At 38.3% G+C, this 18,517-nt stretch overlaps 3 protein-coding genes across 3 annotated transcripts in view; 1 reads left to right on the forward strand and 2 right to left on the reverse strand.

Moving 5' to 3' along the window:
* Positions 1–441, forward strand: part of uqcrb (ubiquinol-cytochrome c reductase binding protein) — a 1,461-nt gene extending 1,020 nt beyond the window's left edge. The window contains exons 3-4 of the mRNA XM_083523958.1: positions 1–111; positions 274–441. The exon at positions 1–111 is cut by the window's left edge and continues 56 nt beyond it. Of these exons, the coding sequence (XP_083380084.1) occupies positions 1–111; positions 274–351 (189 nt within the window). The 3' untranslated portion in view covers positions 352–441. The remainder of the gene's footprint in view (positions 112–273) is intronic.
* A 455-nt stretch (positions 442–896) lies between these two features.
* lrrc14b (leucine rich repeat containing 14B) lies at positions 897–5,011 on the reverse strand. Its single transcript, XM_083523956.1, has 3 exons — positions 3,182–5,011; positions 1,370–1,729; positions 897–1,292 (listed from the first exon to the last, which is right to left on the reverse strand). The coding sequence occupies exons 1-3, from the start codon at positions 4,084–4,086 to the stop codon at positions 977–979; spliced, it is 1,581 nt and encodes a 526-aa protein (XP_083380082.1). The 5' UTR covers positions 4,087–5,011; the 3' UTR covers positions 897–976.
* Positions 5,012–9,174: 4,163 nt separating this feature from the next.
* Positions 9,175–17,941, reverse strand: LOC310716270 (protein naked cuticle homolog 2-like). The gene is made up of 10 exons (XM_083523291.1): positions 17,710–17,941; positions 17,539–17,565; positions 17,368–17,450; positions 11,492–11,552; positions 11,181–11,272; positions 10,999–11,094; positions 10,785–10,914; positions 10,641–10,701; positions 10,386–10,513; positions 9,175–10,146 (listed from the first exon to the last, which is right to left on the reverse strand). The coding sequence occupies exons 1-10, from the start codon at positions 17,732–17,734 to the stop codon at positions 9,707–9,709; spliced, it is 1,143 nt and encodes a 380-aa protein (XP_083379417.1). The 5' UTR covers positions 17,735–17,941; the 3' UTR covers positions 9,175–9,706.
* Between the last annotated feature and the right edge of the window lie 576 nt (positions 17,942–18,517).

An 18,517-nucleotide genomic window follows, 5' to 3' on the forward strand; every position in this document is an offset into this window, starting at 1 on the left:
CGGCTCCCAGAGCCACTCTATAACGACAGAGTGTTCCGCATAAAGAGGGCCCTCGATCTCTCCTTGAAGCATCAGATTCTCCCCAAGAACCAGTGGACAAAATATGAAGAGGTAAAAATTCGACAGTGCGTGTGACATTTTAGACTTCCCGCATATTGACTTGTTAAGTTCTCATTAACCATGATATGCTTTTTTATTAAATATGTGCTAGTTGATGGAGCAATCCTGAAATCCATAAGTGAAAATCACTGCTTGTGTGTGTGTGTTCTGTAGGATCTGCCATACCTTGAGCCCTACTTGAAGGAGGTTATTCGTGAAAGAACAGAAATGGAAGAGTGGCAAAAGAAATAGAATAAAATGGGGAGTGGTTGCTCTCTTGTATTTAAAATAACGTTTATAACGTGTGACATCCATGTACTTAATAAATTAAATTTCTGTCAAGTTTGATTTTCATGCCTCTTGCTTTCGAATCAAAAGCAGAAAGAGTTATGTTAAACAGTTATAAGATTATAGAAACCTTTGTCTACACACTCCAAAGAATGATTGAGACCATACAAATATTTTAAGTGACAATTTAATCACAAATGTGTTCATACAGGAAAGAAATGACTAAATTATAATCCTGCTTTTAGACAGGACCAAATGCTTTACAAAACATCAAGGTTTTCCCTACAGTTAAAAATAAAACAAACTGTACATAAGATAAAATAGTTCATATAGTCTAAATTACAATTCCAAAAATAAATGTAAAAATAATTGGTTCTAAAAAGAACCATGTGAAATTAAACCAGGAACTCTGCAGATATTTATACTCTGAATAATCACTTCAAAGTGAATGGACAGATTATCTAAATCTAGTTCTATTGCACAATTCCGGCCATTTTCTAATCATGTGCTTTGTTGTCTCTTCTCACATTTTGTAGTTCTTGTACCTCAAGCTGCAATTCTAATATTGATCAATCTCAGTTCTTTGATTTCACTCATGTAGGCTGTGTTCTCTTCGTTCATTCACACTTGTCACAGTGTGTAGAAAGTTCCCTATGACTGTATTAAATGAGCGCACCAAAGAAACTCCAAGCTCGTTGCTTGTCTCGTGGATGTCGGGATCATAGACTCCAAGCAGGGGTGTGCATACTTCAATGTGTCCTTTCCCAGCATGTTCCAGAATGGCCACCAGTTCACTTCTGGCTTGGTTGAACTTCTCTCTGTCATAATTCAGCAGTGTTGAATCATCCAGTGGGTAAGTTGCGTCTTCAGAGTAGCAGTCTCGGGGCACTGGCAGCTCTATATACCTAGCAAAGACATATTTGATCAGGTAAAGGAGTATATATCTACTTCAAAATATAAGTTATTTATTAGATGTTCTTACCTCAGAGCTGGATAGCCTTGTGCCAGCATGTTAAACAGTTCATGCAGGGCTGCTGTGCTCAGTGGGTTGCCCAGGATCTTAAGCTCTTGTATGGCTTTACATGGTCCCAGTGCATGAACAAGGAGCTCCAAGTTCTCATCTGACAGGCCGCACTCTTCCAAACCCAGACTGGTTAGAGTAGCTGAGCAACGATGCAGCAGTTTCCGAAAGGTGTTGGGGAAGAGATCAGCCACCACATGGCCGCTCAGGTCCAGTTTTACTAGGAACTCGCTGTGCAGGCTGTTAGCCAGGTAAGCCATGTCCACAGGGCTGAGAGAGCAGTTAGCCAGCTCTATACACTGCAGTGGGGTCTTCAGAGGACTGGAAACGATAAAGATAGGTCACTTGTATAACACAGTCTTAAATACCTGGCAAAAGAAATTGTATAGGTGGTGTCAATAAAGAATGTCCCAGTTCATGATGTACATTTAATTTATATTTATTATTAGATGTGCTTTATATTTCTTTTGCTGAGGTCATTTGTTGCACGCTCTTTTGTGTATATATACGTATTGTTTTGCTGTTAGGTTTCTCTGTATTGACTATTATTATTAGAAACTTTAACTAGTCATAGATGCCATTGTAATCTAGTTTTAGCACAGGGCATCTGTCTGCATTCTAACAGTCAGACACGTGACTTACTTGTCCTACATAAGCAACTAAGGTGATTATGGTTTTACAGTGCCTGGTTGGGAAACACCTAGTATTTTTTTTCTTTTTTAAAAGACAAATGTGTGCTGCTTTTGTTTATATGCAACAGACAAGGTCATTTTAATGTATTAATTCTATTTAAACTGTCTCCTTAGGCAATAACAGGTTTTGGATTAAATACATGCAACTATGCCACATTACATTTCACAAGTTTCTGTTTACATTTGGAAAACACTATCCTAATATATATGTAGGTTAAATGGTGAAAGGAATAACAAACCTATATGCCTACTGTTTCATACTTCATCAACAAGCAACAAAAAAACCCTTTAGCATTATTTTAGAGTAATAAAAAAAGCTGGAGTATAATATATATTTTGATCATGGAATTACCTGTCCAGTCACTGGACCTAAATCCTATATAACTACTCAGGGTTAAACTGGATCACAAGGACAAAAAGAAACATCTAACTAGTGAAGAGAACCTTCTTTCTAAGGTAGGAATTTTATAAAAGACTTTTTCTTCCTTTTTTTATTTATTTTTTTAATTAAAAATACAGACACTATATATTCTATTTCTTTTAAAATCACATTTCTCTCATCATTTGTTTATGATGTATTATCTGGGGTAACTATTTGAAATAGGGAAGTTGAAATTGTTAAAAGTGGATAAATACTGTGGAAAATGTAGATTGTGTTTTTGGGGCATAGTCTGACAGCTTGATTGACAAGAATTTTTACTTTTGATTTTAAGACACCTGACCAAAGCTAGGAAATGAACACTTTTGGTGGAAACATTTTACATTTTGCAGATTTAGTAACAAGTTATGGAAAAAATGGGACCCCTTAATTCCCTATATTTAAATATTTTTGTCTGACAAAATTGGTCATTGTTTTTGTTGTTTATTCAACCACTTGACACAGTCCATGGAAGGTCACTATGCGCGCACACATATTCAAACGCTTACTCACACCTATGAGAAATTTTGCATGCCATGTTTTTGGTAGAATGGAAAAATCCATGAAGCCCAGAGAAGAAAAAAACCAAACACTAATCCCTGCTCAGGGATGAACTGAGAAGCCTAGAGCTGTGAGTCAGTGAAATAGACATTACAGCCTCACCTGAGCAGTCGTCTCAGTTGTGCGGTAAGGGTCGAAAAGCCCAGGTAGAGCTCTCTTAGCTCGCTCATCTTACTCATCAGCTCTCCCAGCACTGTGAAGAGGTTCTCATCCCCCCGTGTCAGTCTGCGTACATCAAGCGCCTGTGCTGGTAACGTGAGCGAGCGCAGCTGTGGGAAATTAAGCTTTGACAACATCACTTCCAAATGTGGAGCCTCCAGATGTACATTATGCACAACCTCTAACTTCTGCAGGCCTTCAGTGTTGGCCAGGCACAGCAAATAGAAGAGGTTCTTCAGAGGAAGCGAGTCCACACGAAGACCCACACAGCGTAACTTCAATGGACAGTGTTTGATCAGCAGCAGAGCCTGGGTCACAGTTTCATAGTTCCGTCCTGTAACGAAGGCGTTGAGCTGGACGTCCACCTCCATCTTCCAGGCTGATGCTGCTGCCTGATCTGCCTGCATGGCCACCATGGTTTCGTAACACATGTGTGTGAGCAGTTCAGTGCGGGCCCAGCGGCCCAGCGAGCTGCTACATGGGCAGGCCTGGTGCTCAATATCATTCAGCCCAGTCAGATCAACAACACGCAGAACTTTGGCATATGTGGTTGGTTCCTGAAGAACGTAGTCCTTCAATCCCAACAGCAGGGCTTTGAGACAGAGGCGGCAGGTGCGTGAGGTGAGATCTGTCGGGCAGTCTGGAGTTTTTCCCAGTAATCTCTGTAGATTGAGCTCAGTGAGAGGCCATGTCTTGACCAAGTTACTGAGCACGTCTTCCTTTTCCAGCAGATAGCTTGCCTTAAACAAGACTGGGTAGAGATTGTAGGATAAGCAATTGAGATTCCTCCCGGCACATGGGCCATTTTGAACAAAACCCTCTGCTGCCAAGAATTTCAAGCTTTTCATGCTGTTTTAGCAAATCTTAAGTTCTTCTGAAATATATCAGCCTTGTGGAAAAATGATTGAAAGTGTTTTTCCTCCTGTTCGTTGTACCAGCATTTGTATTAGAATGGGATGCGGCAAGTTGTGTATCCGGCTGTGTAAGTGAGGAGGTGGTAGTTTTGAGCGTTTATATTTAGCAACAGCTGTCTCGTGGCCTCACAGAACCTGACTCACAGGCAGTAGTTCTATTTGAAACTATGACATGCACCGAATTTTTCTACAGGATAATAACAAGCAACACTTCTGATTCTTGGTAGGCCAAGCAGTAAAAGAGACATTTGATTGTTCTTCATTTGTATAATGCATACTTTATGTACTATATACATAATGCAAGATTAAGAATAAGGCAAATAATATGTCCAGTATTATACAAGAATTATGATTAACAATTAAATCATGCATACATGCATTTTATGAGCTTGTTACACACCCTTGATGGAGGTGTGTCAGAGAAAGCAAAAAAATTACATCTTTGGAAATATATAAAAAATATATAGTACATCTAGTCATGCTAATTTTGTGCTTGTTAATATCTATGAAAAATATAAATCATTATTTAAATTTTTTACATATAAGAAAACTATGTACGTGGAAATGTACTGTTTAAAGTAAAAGTAAACTAGCAAATGGCACAGAAGCTTTTTGAAATTTGTTTAATTCCTGGTTATTTCCTGAACAATAATTTGTCTATTAAAAAAACAGTTTTTCCCATTTTGGGCATATTAATTTTTCTTACCTAGAAGTGTACGCACATTTTTGTAAACAAAATTTTCAAATATACATACAGGTAGTCGTCGACTTACGACCACGATTGGGACCGACAGACCGGTCGTAACACGGTCGTTTGGTCGTAAGTAGAGTAGGCTATATGTACAGTACTGTGAAATGAGTCAGGTGTTGTGCCTAATTCAGACCCCCGGTCTGAAATCAACCCCCCCTTCGCGTGCACGCGGACAGTACCGTCGTATTTTCTGTAGATGGCACTAAAGACACGGAAGGTTGGGTCAAATGTTTTCCCGGTCCTAACGCCAAAAGATCAATTTGAAGAAAACGTATACACCAGGGGTGGCTAACCCGGCGCTCCTGAGCCGCATGCGGCTCTTTGGTTGGTTTCATGCGGCTCTTACGTTCATATCGAAGTTTGTGTTTGTTTTTTAATGTGCGTGTTCGCTTCGCTTGAGTTAAATACGGTAATTTTAAGACTTAAATTATCTTGGAAACTTTGCGGGATATACATCTCACGCACATGCGCATTTGACGAAAATACCGTGAAACACGTGAAATCAAAGCATCGATCTGTTCTGACTGACACCCATGTGAAAGAATTGCTTCGAGTGGCAACAACGGAATACGAGGCAGAGAAGGGGATTGTTCAAGGCAAGGAATTCCAAAAGCCCCACTAAGTAACATGCATAGTAAAAGAAAAACGCTATTGTAAAACATTTTTTTGTGGACTTGGTTAATCTAAGAGTTTGTGTGTGTGAGACAGTGCACACAATGGTTATTGTTGAAAATGACTGTCCTGTGGTCTTAGAACTGTAGGAGTCAATTTCTGTCATTATGTTGGTGTGTGACATTTACAATAAATCTGGCTGAGCAAAGGTGTGTGTGTGTGTGTGTGTGTGTGTGTGTGTGTGTGTGTGTGTGTGTGTGTGTAAGAGGAAGGGATGGTTGATGATCATGTGTGCCCATGTGTATGATTTGGCTCTTTGCGGTAACACAGTAATAAATGTGGCTCTCGGTCTCTGACTGGTTGGCCACCCCTGGTATACAGCTTCCTATAAATGGCAGAATAAACTCAGGAATGTAACAATTTGCTTTTAAAACCACCTGCGTGAATTGTAACCGCGTATTTATTTTGCGTTAATACCTAGACTCACTAAAATTACTCGATTACACAAGTAAAAAAAATATTTAAATAGTTCATTTCATTTTATTAACATGGACATAACCTGACCCCCTTGCTGTGATACACCTACACAAGTAATTACAGGTAGTCGTCGACTTACGACCTATGCAACTTACGACCGTTCGACTTTACGACCACAATAGCTGGCCGCGGCGTGCGGCGGTGCGTAACAGCTTCCGGCATAATTTCACAGTGCTGTACATATAGCCTTCTCTACTTATGACCACATCGTAATGATTTTATTAACGTGGACATAACGTTATGGCCACCCCCCCCCCCCCCACCCAAGTAATAATGTATGTGTAAAATACTATATTTAAATTAATTAAAAAAAAAGCCAGGGGGTTTACATTCGGCTTGCCTAAATAATACCCACCTAAATAATACATCTGTCCATGTTGTTAGATTAAATGTAGTATTTGTAAATGTCTGCAAGACAATTTAACTGTTTTTTGTTGTTATTACAAGTTAATTTCATTTCATGGAAATTTAAACAGAAGGTTAAAAATGAAACGTAATGTTTAGAAAATGTGTATGTGTATGTTTCTTTAAACTATGTGATGTACACGTGATGCCAGTGTTGTGCGCGGGAATAGGGAGTTATGGGTCAGAGCGTAGCAAAGACATGGACACGTTAAAATGCTGATATGAACGGCTTCCACAAATAACTACCATTTATCTGCATGTGGTTCAAAAGGCGCACACGGTAACTGTTAATATTGTGTCAAATATTATAATGTTGTTCATGTGCTGTTATGTAGAATGTGTTATGTATTATATATATAAGTTGTATATAAGTGTATTGTGCATTGTAATGTGATTGGGACTAATTATAAATGGATTGTGGTTTGTGGATGTTTATTATGATTGTGAGATGTTTATTGAATGTTATATGTTTATATTTTTTTATAGTTTTCACGGTGTCTGAAGAGAGAGCGAGTGAGAGAGTGTGTGAATAAACTCAAACGACATCAGTACTATGCGTGGGCATTATTTATTGAACCAATGCAGCTACAGTATTTTACACACACATTATTACTTGTGTAGGTGTATCACAGCAATTTTGGTAACTCTGAGTATGGAGGAAAAAGAAATAAGGGGGGGTGTAGAATTCAGGCAGGGGGTTCACATGCAGCTTGCCTAAATAATACCCCCCTAAATAATACAGCTGTCCATGTTGTTGGATTAAATGTAGTATTTTACACATAGTCGTCGACTTACGAACACAATTAGGACCGACAGATCGGTCGTAACACGATTTGGTCATAAGTAGAGAAGGCTATATGTACAGCACTGTGAAATTATGCCGGAAGCTGGTACGCACCGCCGCGGCCAGCGTGGTCGTAAATGCGAGCGGTCGTAAGTTGAATATGTCGTAAATCGACGACTGCCTGTAAATTATTACTTGTGTAGGTGTAGGGAAATTTTAACCTTCTGTTTACATTTCCATGAATTGAAATTAACTTGTAATAACAACAAAAACTAGTTAAACTGTCTTGCAGACATTTACAAATACTACATGGACCGCTGTATTATTTAGGTGGGTATTATTTAGGCAAGCCGAATGTAAACCCCCTGCCTTTTTTTGTATTATTATAGTATTTTACACATACATTATTACTTGTGGGGGGGTCAGGTTATGTCCATGTTAATAAAATCAAATTAACTATTAAAATTTTTATTTTTACTTGTGTATCTGAGTCATTTTAGTGAGTCTAGGTATTAACGCAAAATAAATACGCGGTTAGAATTCACGCAGGTGGTTTTAAAAGCAAATGATTACATTCCTAAGTTTATTCTGCCATTTACAGGCAGCTGTATACGTTTTCTTCAAATTTATCTTTTGGCGTTAGGACCAGGAAAACATTTGACCCAATCTTCCGTGTTTTTAGTGCCATCTACAGGAAATACGACGGTACTGTCCGCGTACACGCAAAGGATTAGGCAAAACACCGGAAGCTGGTACGCACTGTTGGTATGCACTGGCGTACGACAGTCATAACACTATTTGGTCAAAAGTAGAGTAGACTATTTGTACAGTACTGTGAAATTATGCCCGAAGCTGGTAAAAAAAAAAGTAAGGTACGTCGCGGCTAGCGAATTTGGTCGTAAAGTCGAATGGTCGTAAGTTGAATAGGTCGTAAGTCGACGACCGCCTGTAAATTATTACTTGTGTAGGTGTAGGGAAATTTTAACCTTCTGTTTACATTTCCATGAATTGAAATTAACTTGTAATAACAACAAAAACCAGTTAAACTGTCTTGCAGACATTTACAAATACTACATGGACCGCTGTATTATTTAGGCAAGCCGAATGTAAACCCCCTGCCTTTTTTTTTATTAAATATAGTATTTTACACAAACATTATTACTTGTGGGGGGGTCAGGTTATGTCCATGTTAATAAAATCAAATTAACTATTAAAATTTTTATTTTTACTTGTGTATCCGAGTCATTTTAGTGAGTCTAGGTATTAACGCAAAATGAATACGCGGTTAGAATTCACGCAGGTGGTTTTAAAAGCAAATGATTACATTCCTGAGTTTATTCTGCCATTTACAGGAAGCTGTATACGTTTTCTTCAAATTTATCTTTTGGCGTTAGGACCAGGAAAACATTTGACCCAATCTTCCGTGTTTTTAGTGCCATCTACAGGAAATACGACGGTACTGTCCGCGTACACGCGAAGGGGGGTTGATTTCAGACCGGGGAACACCGGAAGCTGGTACGCACTGTTGGTATGCACTGGTGTACGACAGTCGTAACACTATTTGGTCATAAGTAGAGTAGGCTATATGTACAGTACTGTGAAATTATGCCGGAGGCTGGTAAAAAAATAACGTACTAGCTATTGTGGTCGTAAAGGCGAATGGTCGTAAGTTGTATAGGTCGTAAGTCGACGACTAACTGTAATTGAAACGACATACAAATGTGTGTTTGTGAGTTTTAATGTTCACACTTAGTTGTATAATCGTTTTTAAAACGATCACTGCAAATGACAACTTTGCTTATTTAATAGATTGAGTATAAAAATGACCATACATTAAATATAAATATATTTTTAAACAGATTTCTTCAAATCTTTAAATCCTGTCAAATCTTTTAGGATTGTTAAACAACTTGTTAAAAATGGCTGAAACATCGATTGTTATATACGTTTAATGCACACATATGCAATAATTTCAACATACATAATAAAGGTTGTATAAAAAAAAGATTGGTTATTTCTATAGAAAATCCACACATTTTCTATCAGTCCTCTGGGCTTTAACATATGACCTGTCTTCTGAAACAGCAATATCAGCTACATTTTCAGGAAAAAATGAACATATTATAGTCTATGCCAGGACAAAACTCTGCACAATTCTATTTACAATTATTTTTCATCACACAATATTGTTAGGATTTTTGTTCAAAATCTACTAAAGCGTATTTGATCAAATTATAAGGTAGTGAAAGTTATTTAATACTAGTAGATAATGAAAAAGAGCAAGTTATGTATTACTACACATAGCTGCATAGTTGCATAGTTTATTTTCCTTCCTTAGTCAGTTGACAGACCTACACCATCTGACCCTAGATATGATTTTTTAAATAAAAACTTGTATGTGCAATTTTAATGGTCAACAGCTAAATGTTCATTCCCAGTCTGGTTCTCTTTCTGAGAGGCAGCAGTCAGGAGGAATAGTAATGATGGTGATGGTGGTGATGATGATGGTGCTCATGTAGGTGATGGTGCTCATGTCTCTGAGCCATGGGCATGAACCCTCCAGGAGAAATGCCTGTTCCAGGTTGCAGCTCCAAGTCTAGCCTCGGATAAGGCATAGAGGCTGATGTGGCATCACGTGGCCTGCCATGAACACGCTTACTGTGACTGTAGTGAAGAGGCTGCTGCTGCTGTAGAGCAGGAGGGCAGCACCAGCTGACTGGGTGATGCCCATGAAGCCTATTTGATTTGCTGCGGCTTCGCAGAGACCTGAGAAAGGGGAGGCGGCGGTCACCTGCCTTTCCCAGACTGCCACGTTCAAGCTGAGACCATCGATGGTGGGTAGAGCGATTGCCATGTGCAGGGCTGTCCTGACACTGATCCTCATAGGGTAACTGGAATGTGTGGTCTGAATACAGACAGTTATTACCAATTAGATTACCAGTTATCACAAATTAGAAAAGATCTAGATAAACCTACTCCCAAATGGTTTGGCTATCGACATGCATACCCCTAAAAATAAATAAGTTAAGAACATTAATTTTAAATTCATTAATGTATCCCTTATCCTTTAATATTACCACATCAAGATTCCTAAGTGTTCTTTCAATCCCTCTATATAAACTGATAATAATAAACTCATCATACCTGCATCAAATCTGGAAGTGTAGTTTTCAATCCCAGCTAGGTCCAAATAGTGGTTTCTTCGTTCTATGTTCTCATCAATGCGGTACGTTTTCTTCTCAGAACTAATAGAAGGATCTGTGCTCTGTCCTCTGTGGGGTTAAAAAGTACACTGTATTTAACAATCCTAAAAAAATTTTGTCCTTAAGACAAGCTTACATTTACCCTAACCCGTTTCTTCAAGGTATTCTTCAAGCTAGAGCTCACATTTTTATATACCTGATCATGTGGTTTTCCTCCAGATGGTCTTGCTTGTTCTGTGGAAGCCCAACATCTCGTTCTAACAAGGGATTAAATTTGCACCCAATCAATGCTTTGTTCAATCACATTCATAAGTTCTGAATAAAAATGAGGAATACTCACCTCTTCTGCTGCTGGAGATTGAAGGAGTTACAGTCAGTTTGACACGCAGAGTTTTGCTATCGCAGAGTGCTGACTGTTTGACAGATGCTTCCACTACCTCATAAATGGTATGCATCAGGCTGGACATATCCTACACCATAACACAACAAACACTTTGAGACTGTGTGATGTATAAGGGTTTTTTTTCTCCATAGAATGTTGGCCTAGCCCTTACCTCTTTGGTTACTCTGCCACTGTTATCAAAATCATACAAAGTAAACACCCACTCTTGCTGATTTTCATCCACTGTAGGCACATTACACTCAATGTTCTGTAACAAAAGTTATAAGAAATAAATAATGCTTACTTGGACTGTTGTAATGTCAATCTTATAATCTTTCCAGAGTGTTCACTCACATCATTTTTTGCGTTCCTCCTCGAGGGGTCTCCGTTTTCTGGTGAAACTTTGTAACTTTGGAATTCAGCTGCTCTCTCTGGTGGCAAGAATACTGAAAATAGAAACAAGGCCAATAAGGCTCAAGTGACTGAATAGCATATACTGTATGTTCAAACAGCACAGCTGGAACCCCAGTCATGATTCAAACAGCATAACTGGAACCCCAGCCAACATTGGCAATGTTAAAATAATGTATTTACAATCTGCAGTAACACAGAGGTTCTGAAGAACTTGTTACTCTGGAACCATCTATTAGGGCTTCTAAACTTACCCTCCAGAGGGCAGTCATGATCCAAGAAGTGGTCTTCCCTTAGCTCTGTACCACACATACCCTGCACAAAAAAGACAGATGGGTTGGGAGAAACAGTAAAAAATAACCATGTTTGGCCGGTCTGTATGTCTGGCAGGGCCTCGAGCAAATGAAACAGAGAACTGGAGAATCCAGCACATCTGTAAAGCAGTAGTATATCAATGTCTAGGTCAGAGGCTCAACACTTTAGCCAGCTCTTTCATATGTGTTCCAAGTTTATGTCTAAAAGAAAATAAGCTATGCAAACTTTGTTGTGCAAAAAAATCTGTCTGAAATACAATCCTTCTAAACACATGCACATATCTTGAATAACGGTTTGCACTCACAACCTCTTGTATAAAACAAGACTATAAAATGAAACTATATTTTAAAAATAATAATACATGAGTTTCCTCTGCTCTTTGCTTGGATATGTAAAGCACACACATAGCCTTGGTGAACTATGTCTGTCTTAGTTTACAATCAAGCCCCTAATGTATCCTCTATAAAGGGGAGAAAAAAAAGTTAACTTCATTCTTTGCACTCCTGTGGTCTCGAGCACAATAGTTTCCAGACGCTTTGTGCTGTTGATGTTAGCAGGAGGAAGTAAAACAGCCTACAGTGCAAAACAGCTTGGCATCTTAACTAATCTTTCTGTCGTAATTTGCTTCATGTGCCCCTGAACGTTGCAGAAGACGAGTCAAATCCCTGCCGATCACCTCAGATATGAAAGCTGACTCTTTTGCCTTAAACCACAGTTACACAACACAAAACAGGGAGGTCTAAAGATCTTAACAATCTTACTGTACAAACTACAAGAACACAAAGGCTATACCGAGTGATCCACTGAGGAAACAAGCGCTTCATAAACAGCCATAACAGGTTACTTAAGTAATGTTTAGGAGAAATAGGTATTAGATTAAACCCACAAATTGTATTTACCTGTTTCTTAAGATCATTATCTTTTACAAGTAGGTTTAGTTCACTGTAAAGCTAAAAAAAATAATTTGTATGATTCTTCTAAACTGTCAGCTGTTGACCAAACGAGTGTAAGAAAAAACTCAAGCCAGAAAAATGTCTAAAATGGGAAATAACTGATTTTAAAAGAACACCAGATGAAAGATATAAAGCAATATTTGTGAAATACTGTTAAAATCTGTCATTACTTTTATAGCTACCAGTATTTGAGCCACTAGTAACAGCTCCGCTGCAGTAAATCATTGCTGTATACAGTACATGTGTTTTTATTGTATTGATTCTTGTTGTTCGAGGCATCATTGCACTTACAAAAGTAATTCCTAATATATATGAGACATTCTCTAATTGTTCGCATACGTGCTGTGAATACATTGGTAATTTTTGTTAGTAAGACTGATGGAAATGTTCAGCAACTGCTAAAACTGCCCATGAATATTTACAAAAATCATTTGTGGTGTAATGTGTTACTTTTTTCTTGCGCATGTCCTACAACAATTTGCAAGTGCTGATCTTTTAATTATTCAAAATATGCACATCATAAATTTGATCCATATAGTTACATTTCATGTTCTGTAATGTCACTGAAACAGCAGCTGTACAAAATCAACCCTCCACCAACTAGAAACGAGAAAACGAGGGGAAAAAATGCATTTTGTCCTGTTACAAAAACCCCCACGAAGCCCTCTGCCCTGAAGACAGAAATCCTGAAAAATCAGCTTTAGCACTGACTGTAAAAAAAAAAAAAAAATAAATAAATAAATAAACAAACTATGCTTTGTTTTACAATTGTGTCACTGCAGATACTGTACTATATCAACAATTATATGGATGTTTGAAATCCATTTATAAGTGCTTCCATACAGGTTCCTAATTTGTATAGAAAAGGTAAATTATTATATAAACCTTAAAATTGGAACTACACTCAGAGTGCTCATTGTAGAAAAGTAATCAAGACTTTCTGACCAATTGGTTGAGTTTCCCAAAAGCATCACAGAACACAGACCATTTAGCAACTTGAACTCTCTCAGTTAAGATGGTCTTAATTTTGCGTTTGCATAATGAAACTAGACTCTTAAAGTCACTTATTCCTAGTAAACATTACCACCCACAAAGGAATCATTTAAAAACAAAATGTGCATAACATATGTTTCACATCAGCATCTTCACTTTCCATAAAACGAGGTAAGGACCTATGGAAACATCTGTCATACATCTGAGTGACCTGCAGCAAATTAAACTTCAAACAAACAGGGAATTGCCTCATCCTTAGTGAAGCTAATATAATGAGGACTGGCAGGAAATAGCAAATACAATATGTGATCATAAAACCTATAGACGAGCAAGTCCATTGCAGGAGAACAAAGCCCCTTGCATACGAGTGCATTGAGTGACTGGCTTCTCTGCCAGTGATTTCTCCCATCATCACAGCCAAGTCATAGCCACGCTCGGCCTGCTTTAGGGCCTTTTATGTATGCTCATGTTACCAGCTTAAGGGGGGCCTTTTCCTGCCCTACACTGGGTGTCGCGAGACCAGCCACCCCCACCAACCCTGATTCCTCTCCACCACCCACATGCACCACTCTCTGAACCCACTCACAGTGCTGGGAACAGTGGTTTGCATTGTTTCAGTTCTCTTCCTGTCACAAAACACCTGGACTAAATCCTTATTACATGATGAAGGAGAGGGGGTGGGTGGGGGGGTCCAGTCATTGCATCATCACTTAGCCAGTTAAGCCACTTAGATACAGTCAGGGCTTATGGTACACTAAGAAAAAGCAGATATACTGGCTCCACTGATGGGAGTTGATGAACCATGCTTCACTTGTGTTCATGCAAACAAACAGGTACAAGACAAACAAGTCAAATAAATGAAATTGCATTGAAGACCCTGTACCTGAGTATAAATTTATATTTAAGAGTATAATTTGATACATACACATTATTAAACAGTATATTCTGTATATCATTACATATTAAATATAATCCTTTGCATTGACTTTTAGCCCAGCATTCTTTAAGTCTGTCAAAGCAAACAGGTGAACAGTGAATGGAGCCTTTGTTATTCTGTTTAGTGAGTATCAGTACTTCAGCATGACTCACATTACTTTACAGAAGTGTTGATGGGAGGCTCTGGAGCCTAGGATGTCAGGTATATGAACTTCGACACTAATCCACGAACTGGTATATCTCATTTCTCTTTAATATAAGGAAGAAACCACCTCATTGTTTATTATACAAACATTGTTTCAAGCTACATGGGTGAACTTTTACTACTAAGAGCTACAAGAGCAATCTTAATCAGTCTTTTATTTAGCAAGTTCAACAGGTAAATGATTAAACAATAGTCAAGGGGAATTGCAGGACATTAGCTCAACTACATAAACCATTTGACCACATTCCTGAGTGCTATTGGTACTTTTTTAACTGCAAGGAAACAATTTGAGTAACGCATAGTAGGCCAACTGCAACCAATTAGATTGGCTTCTTATATCTTGAAACATTTGAGTAAACAAGTTACAGTCAACTCCCGGATTTTACCCCAAGACAGAGTCACGGCTCAGTGGCTGGGCACACGCTCCCCTCCCCCTGGCCTTTGAAGTGTGTCTGGGAGCGGAAAAAGGGTGAAAGAGGGGTTTCTTCTAGGTTCTCCAAGAAAACACTGGATGCTTTGAGCACAGTGACCTAGCCCTTTCAAGTGTCCCAGGCTTTATGACTCACACAAAAAGACGCACATATCATCCATGCTAATCTCATGCCCAGAAGACATACTTGCAGGCTAATGAACTAAACTCTTTGTGAAAATATTAGTGAAAATGCACAGTATGCTCAGAAATTAATATTTCTGGATAAAATCTTTTTTTTTTTTTTTAAATGCAATTAATTAGGCAAACAGATTCAAATGATTATATTTTTCAAACAAATCATATGACATCCACTGTCAGGAATATTAATTATTTACATTATTGTTCATCCTTGTCATATAACCATCCTTGTCATATTTTATGTGTGACTAAAATGCAGATATAAACAGAATAAATCAAAATAAATAATATAAATAATGTCAGTTTGATATTTTGCATTGCAAAATAGTCTTGGATTATCCCTGTTCAGATCTTACTACATACAGTACAGACCAAAAGTTTGGACACACCTTCTCAGAGTTTTCAAAGAGTTTTCTTTATTTTCATGACTATGAAAATTGTAGATTCACACTGAAGGCATCAAAACTATGAATTAACATGTGGAATTATATATGGAATTATATACATTACAAAAAAGTGTGAAACAACTGAAAAATGTCATATTCTAGGTTCTTCAAAGTAGCCACCTTTTGCTTTGATTACTGCTTTGCACACTCTTGGCATTCTCTTGATGAGCTTCAAGAGGTAGTCACCTGAAATGGTCTTCCAACAGTCTTGAAGGAGTTCCCCGAGAGATTCTTGGCACTTGTTGGTTCTTTTGCCTTAACTCTGCAGGTCCGGTGACTGTGGAGGCCAGGTCATCTGGCGCAGCACCCCATCACTCTGGTTCTTCGTCAAATAGCCCTTGATGCCTTCATTGTGACTCTACAATTTTCATAGTCATGAAAATAAAGAAAACTCTTTGAATGAGAAGGTGTGTCCAAACTTTGGTCTGTACTGTACCTGAGACATAGTTTTCTCTTTGGTAACATTTTAGGGTAGATCTCCAACAACAGGTATTTATAAGCCTGTGCTGGGGCATGAGGAACCCTCACTAACCACTCCCCAACTCCCCAAGTTCAGTCATCTCCATTTCACAAGTAGTCTCCCACAACCCTTTGTCATGCCTCCCCTCCCACTAGCTATACCTCCTTCCTCCTCCTCCAACCACTTCCCCCCATTTTCCCAGGACAGCCCCTCTCTGTTTTCAAAACCAGTACCAGATGTGCGTTGAAGCTGCCTTCAAGGGCTTTGCTCTTCTGGCTGCCAGCCATATGCATTTCACACTGTGATAAAGGTTCCAGGCTCAACTGACAGAATGAGAGGGCAGAAAAGGCAGGAAAGAGCACAATTAAAGAGCTTGGTGCATGTGTTTAGAGGTGGTTTCTGGGTGTAATGTAATTTTGCTTTTAACTACAGGGTGTCCCAAATTTCTTTGACAAAAAATGAATCTACTGGAGAACCAGAATAGAGACACAGAAAAAGCACATTTATATATTCTATGTATTCTAAGTGCAACTACATGCATAACACCAAATATAAAGTTCATCATCATCCTCATTATGAGTGAGAAAGATGACATCATGTGTGTTTACAAAGAATTGGAAATCATGCAGAGGATTTTTTTCTCTCACTTATTTTAATAAATATACATTTGGTTTAGTGGTTATGTAAGAAAAAGCTTGTGAGACACCATGTACACTGTGTGACACAAAAAGGTCTTATCTATGGGTGAAAATGACAAGCTTCATAGTGCAAAAAAATTCCATTAAAAAAATTCAGTGATGCAACAGAAAATAGCCTAAAACAATAAAAGAAGTTAAAAATAAAAAAGAAGTAGAATACACAAATGCAGTTTGATGATAACAATAATAAAACAGACTTTATGTAAAACCAAATACATTTTTTTATGTTGATTTACTGTACTTGTTAAGTAAATCACGTTTGTAGATATTCTGGTGACACTAGCACATACATATTATTATTCATAGAATCCATTTCAGTGTGTTTATTATTGAGATTATTATCCCATCACTTCAGATAGAATATAGGATATCCTACAGCCTATGTGCGCGGGCCAGAGAGAGATATGTTCAATATAAATATAAATATATATTTACTAATACTTTTACCGATTAATATCACTATGAATAATAAGAAACGTGCTATTAATGGAAGCGCTGCTGTGTTCACGCTTACCTGCTTGTTTCGGATTCTGTCTGACTCGCTCAGATGAGTCGACTCTCCCTGCAGGAGGAAAGAACCTGTCGCCAAAATTCCACCTAAAATCCACAAAATGTGCTCAGCAACGCAAATTTATCCACAATAAACTTTCTGAAAACCATGTCGGAACTCGCAGAGCTTACATACCTTCTGGACTTTCCCTGCGTTTACAAGCTGAAGGAACAGAAAAGATGTACGAGATATAAAACAGTCCGACTATACACTTACTATCCCTATATATAATTAACGTACACTATATCACAATATTACACTATAGTTGTTAATCAAACAAAACAACAATAAAAACGCACATCTTACCATTTTTTGTCTGCAATAGCCCCATCTTTGTTTCTAATGCTTTTAATTAGCCAGTTAGGAAATTGTGAACGCTTCTCTCAGCCATGACTGGTGGAGGAGGACTGAAGTGGCAGGGCTGCATGTGGGATTGTCCATACCGGGATGTAGGAGAAGTGTTGTGGTTTCCGACGTGGAAGATGATTCCACTTTAGGCTTTTTGCCCTCTGAGGCACAAATGCACATCTTAAATTGTGAAAAATCCACCACGCCCTTCTCACTAGACGCACCTCTATTTACTCATTGGTTATTGGGCAGCAACTGAAGCCTATCTATAGTACAAGGCCAAAATGTTTTGGACACCTGACCATCACCTACACTTTGCTTTATAATGACCTAGCCTATAATGTTCTGAAAATGCTTTCCACAAGATTCTGAAGCAAGAAAGATTCAAGTCAAGTGGCTTTTATTGTCATTTCTACCATACACAGTGGTACACAGTACACAGTGAAAATGAGATAACGTTCCTCCAGAACCCTGGTGCTACACTAAACAACATGGAGCTACAACACACAACATAAAGTTACATAAAGTGCATCAAGTGCAACCTAGTACAAACAATGCAGACAGACACAAGACACAAGTGTGGGACAGATTCACATAACACAAAATAGCACCAACCAGTAACCCTACTGTATACTCTAAATATACAGAATATATCTCACCTGCTTGTAATTTTTGGACACCTATACCATCAACCACACCTTTGCTTATATAACGTGCACGTCCACTCTTCCGAAAAGGCTTTCATCCTTCAGCCACAAGAGCACAA

This window comes from Silurus aristotelis, assembly GCF_946808225.1.
Source record: "Silurus aristotelis genome assembly, chromosome: 21".
Taxonomy (NCBI): domain Eukaryota; kingdom Metazoa; phylum Chordata; class Actinopteri; order Siluriformes; family Siluridae; genus Silurus; species Silurus aristotelis.

Bases quoted from the DNA above. Each gene is read 5' to 3' on its own strand.
- lrrc14b (XM_083523956.1), bottom strand. From the start codon at position 4,086: ATGAAAAGCTTGAAATTCTTGGCAGCAGAGGGTTTTGTTCAAAATGGC. The intron at 1,730-3,181 runs GTGAGGCTGTAA...TATCGTTTCCAG, and splicing joins CAACTGAGACGACTGCTCAG to TCCTCTGAAGACCCCACTGC. The intron at 1,293-1,369 runs GTAAGAACATCT...TGTCTTTGCTAG, and splicing joins CAAGGCTATCCAGCTCTGAG to GTATATAGAGCTGCCAGTGC.
- LOC310716270 (XM_083523291.1), bottom strand. From the start codon at position 17,734: ATGGGGCTATTGCAGACAAAAAATG. The intron at 10,915-10,998 runs GTAAGGGCTAGG...GTTATGGTGTAG, and splicing joins GTGGCAGAGTAACCAAAGAG to GATATGTCCAGCCTGATGCA. The intron at 10,514-10,640 runs GTATATAAAAAT...TTAACCCCACAG, and splicing joins GAGGAAAACCACATGATCAG to AGGACAGAGCACAGATCCTT.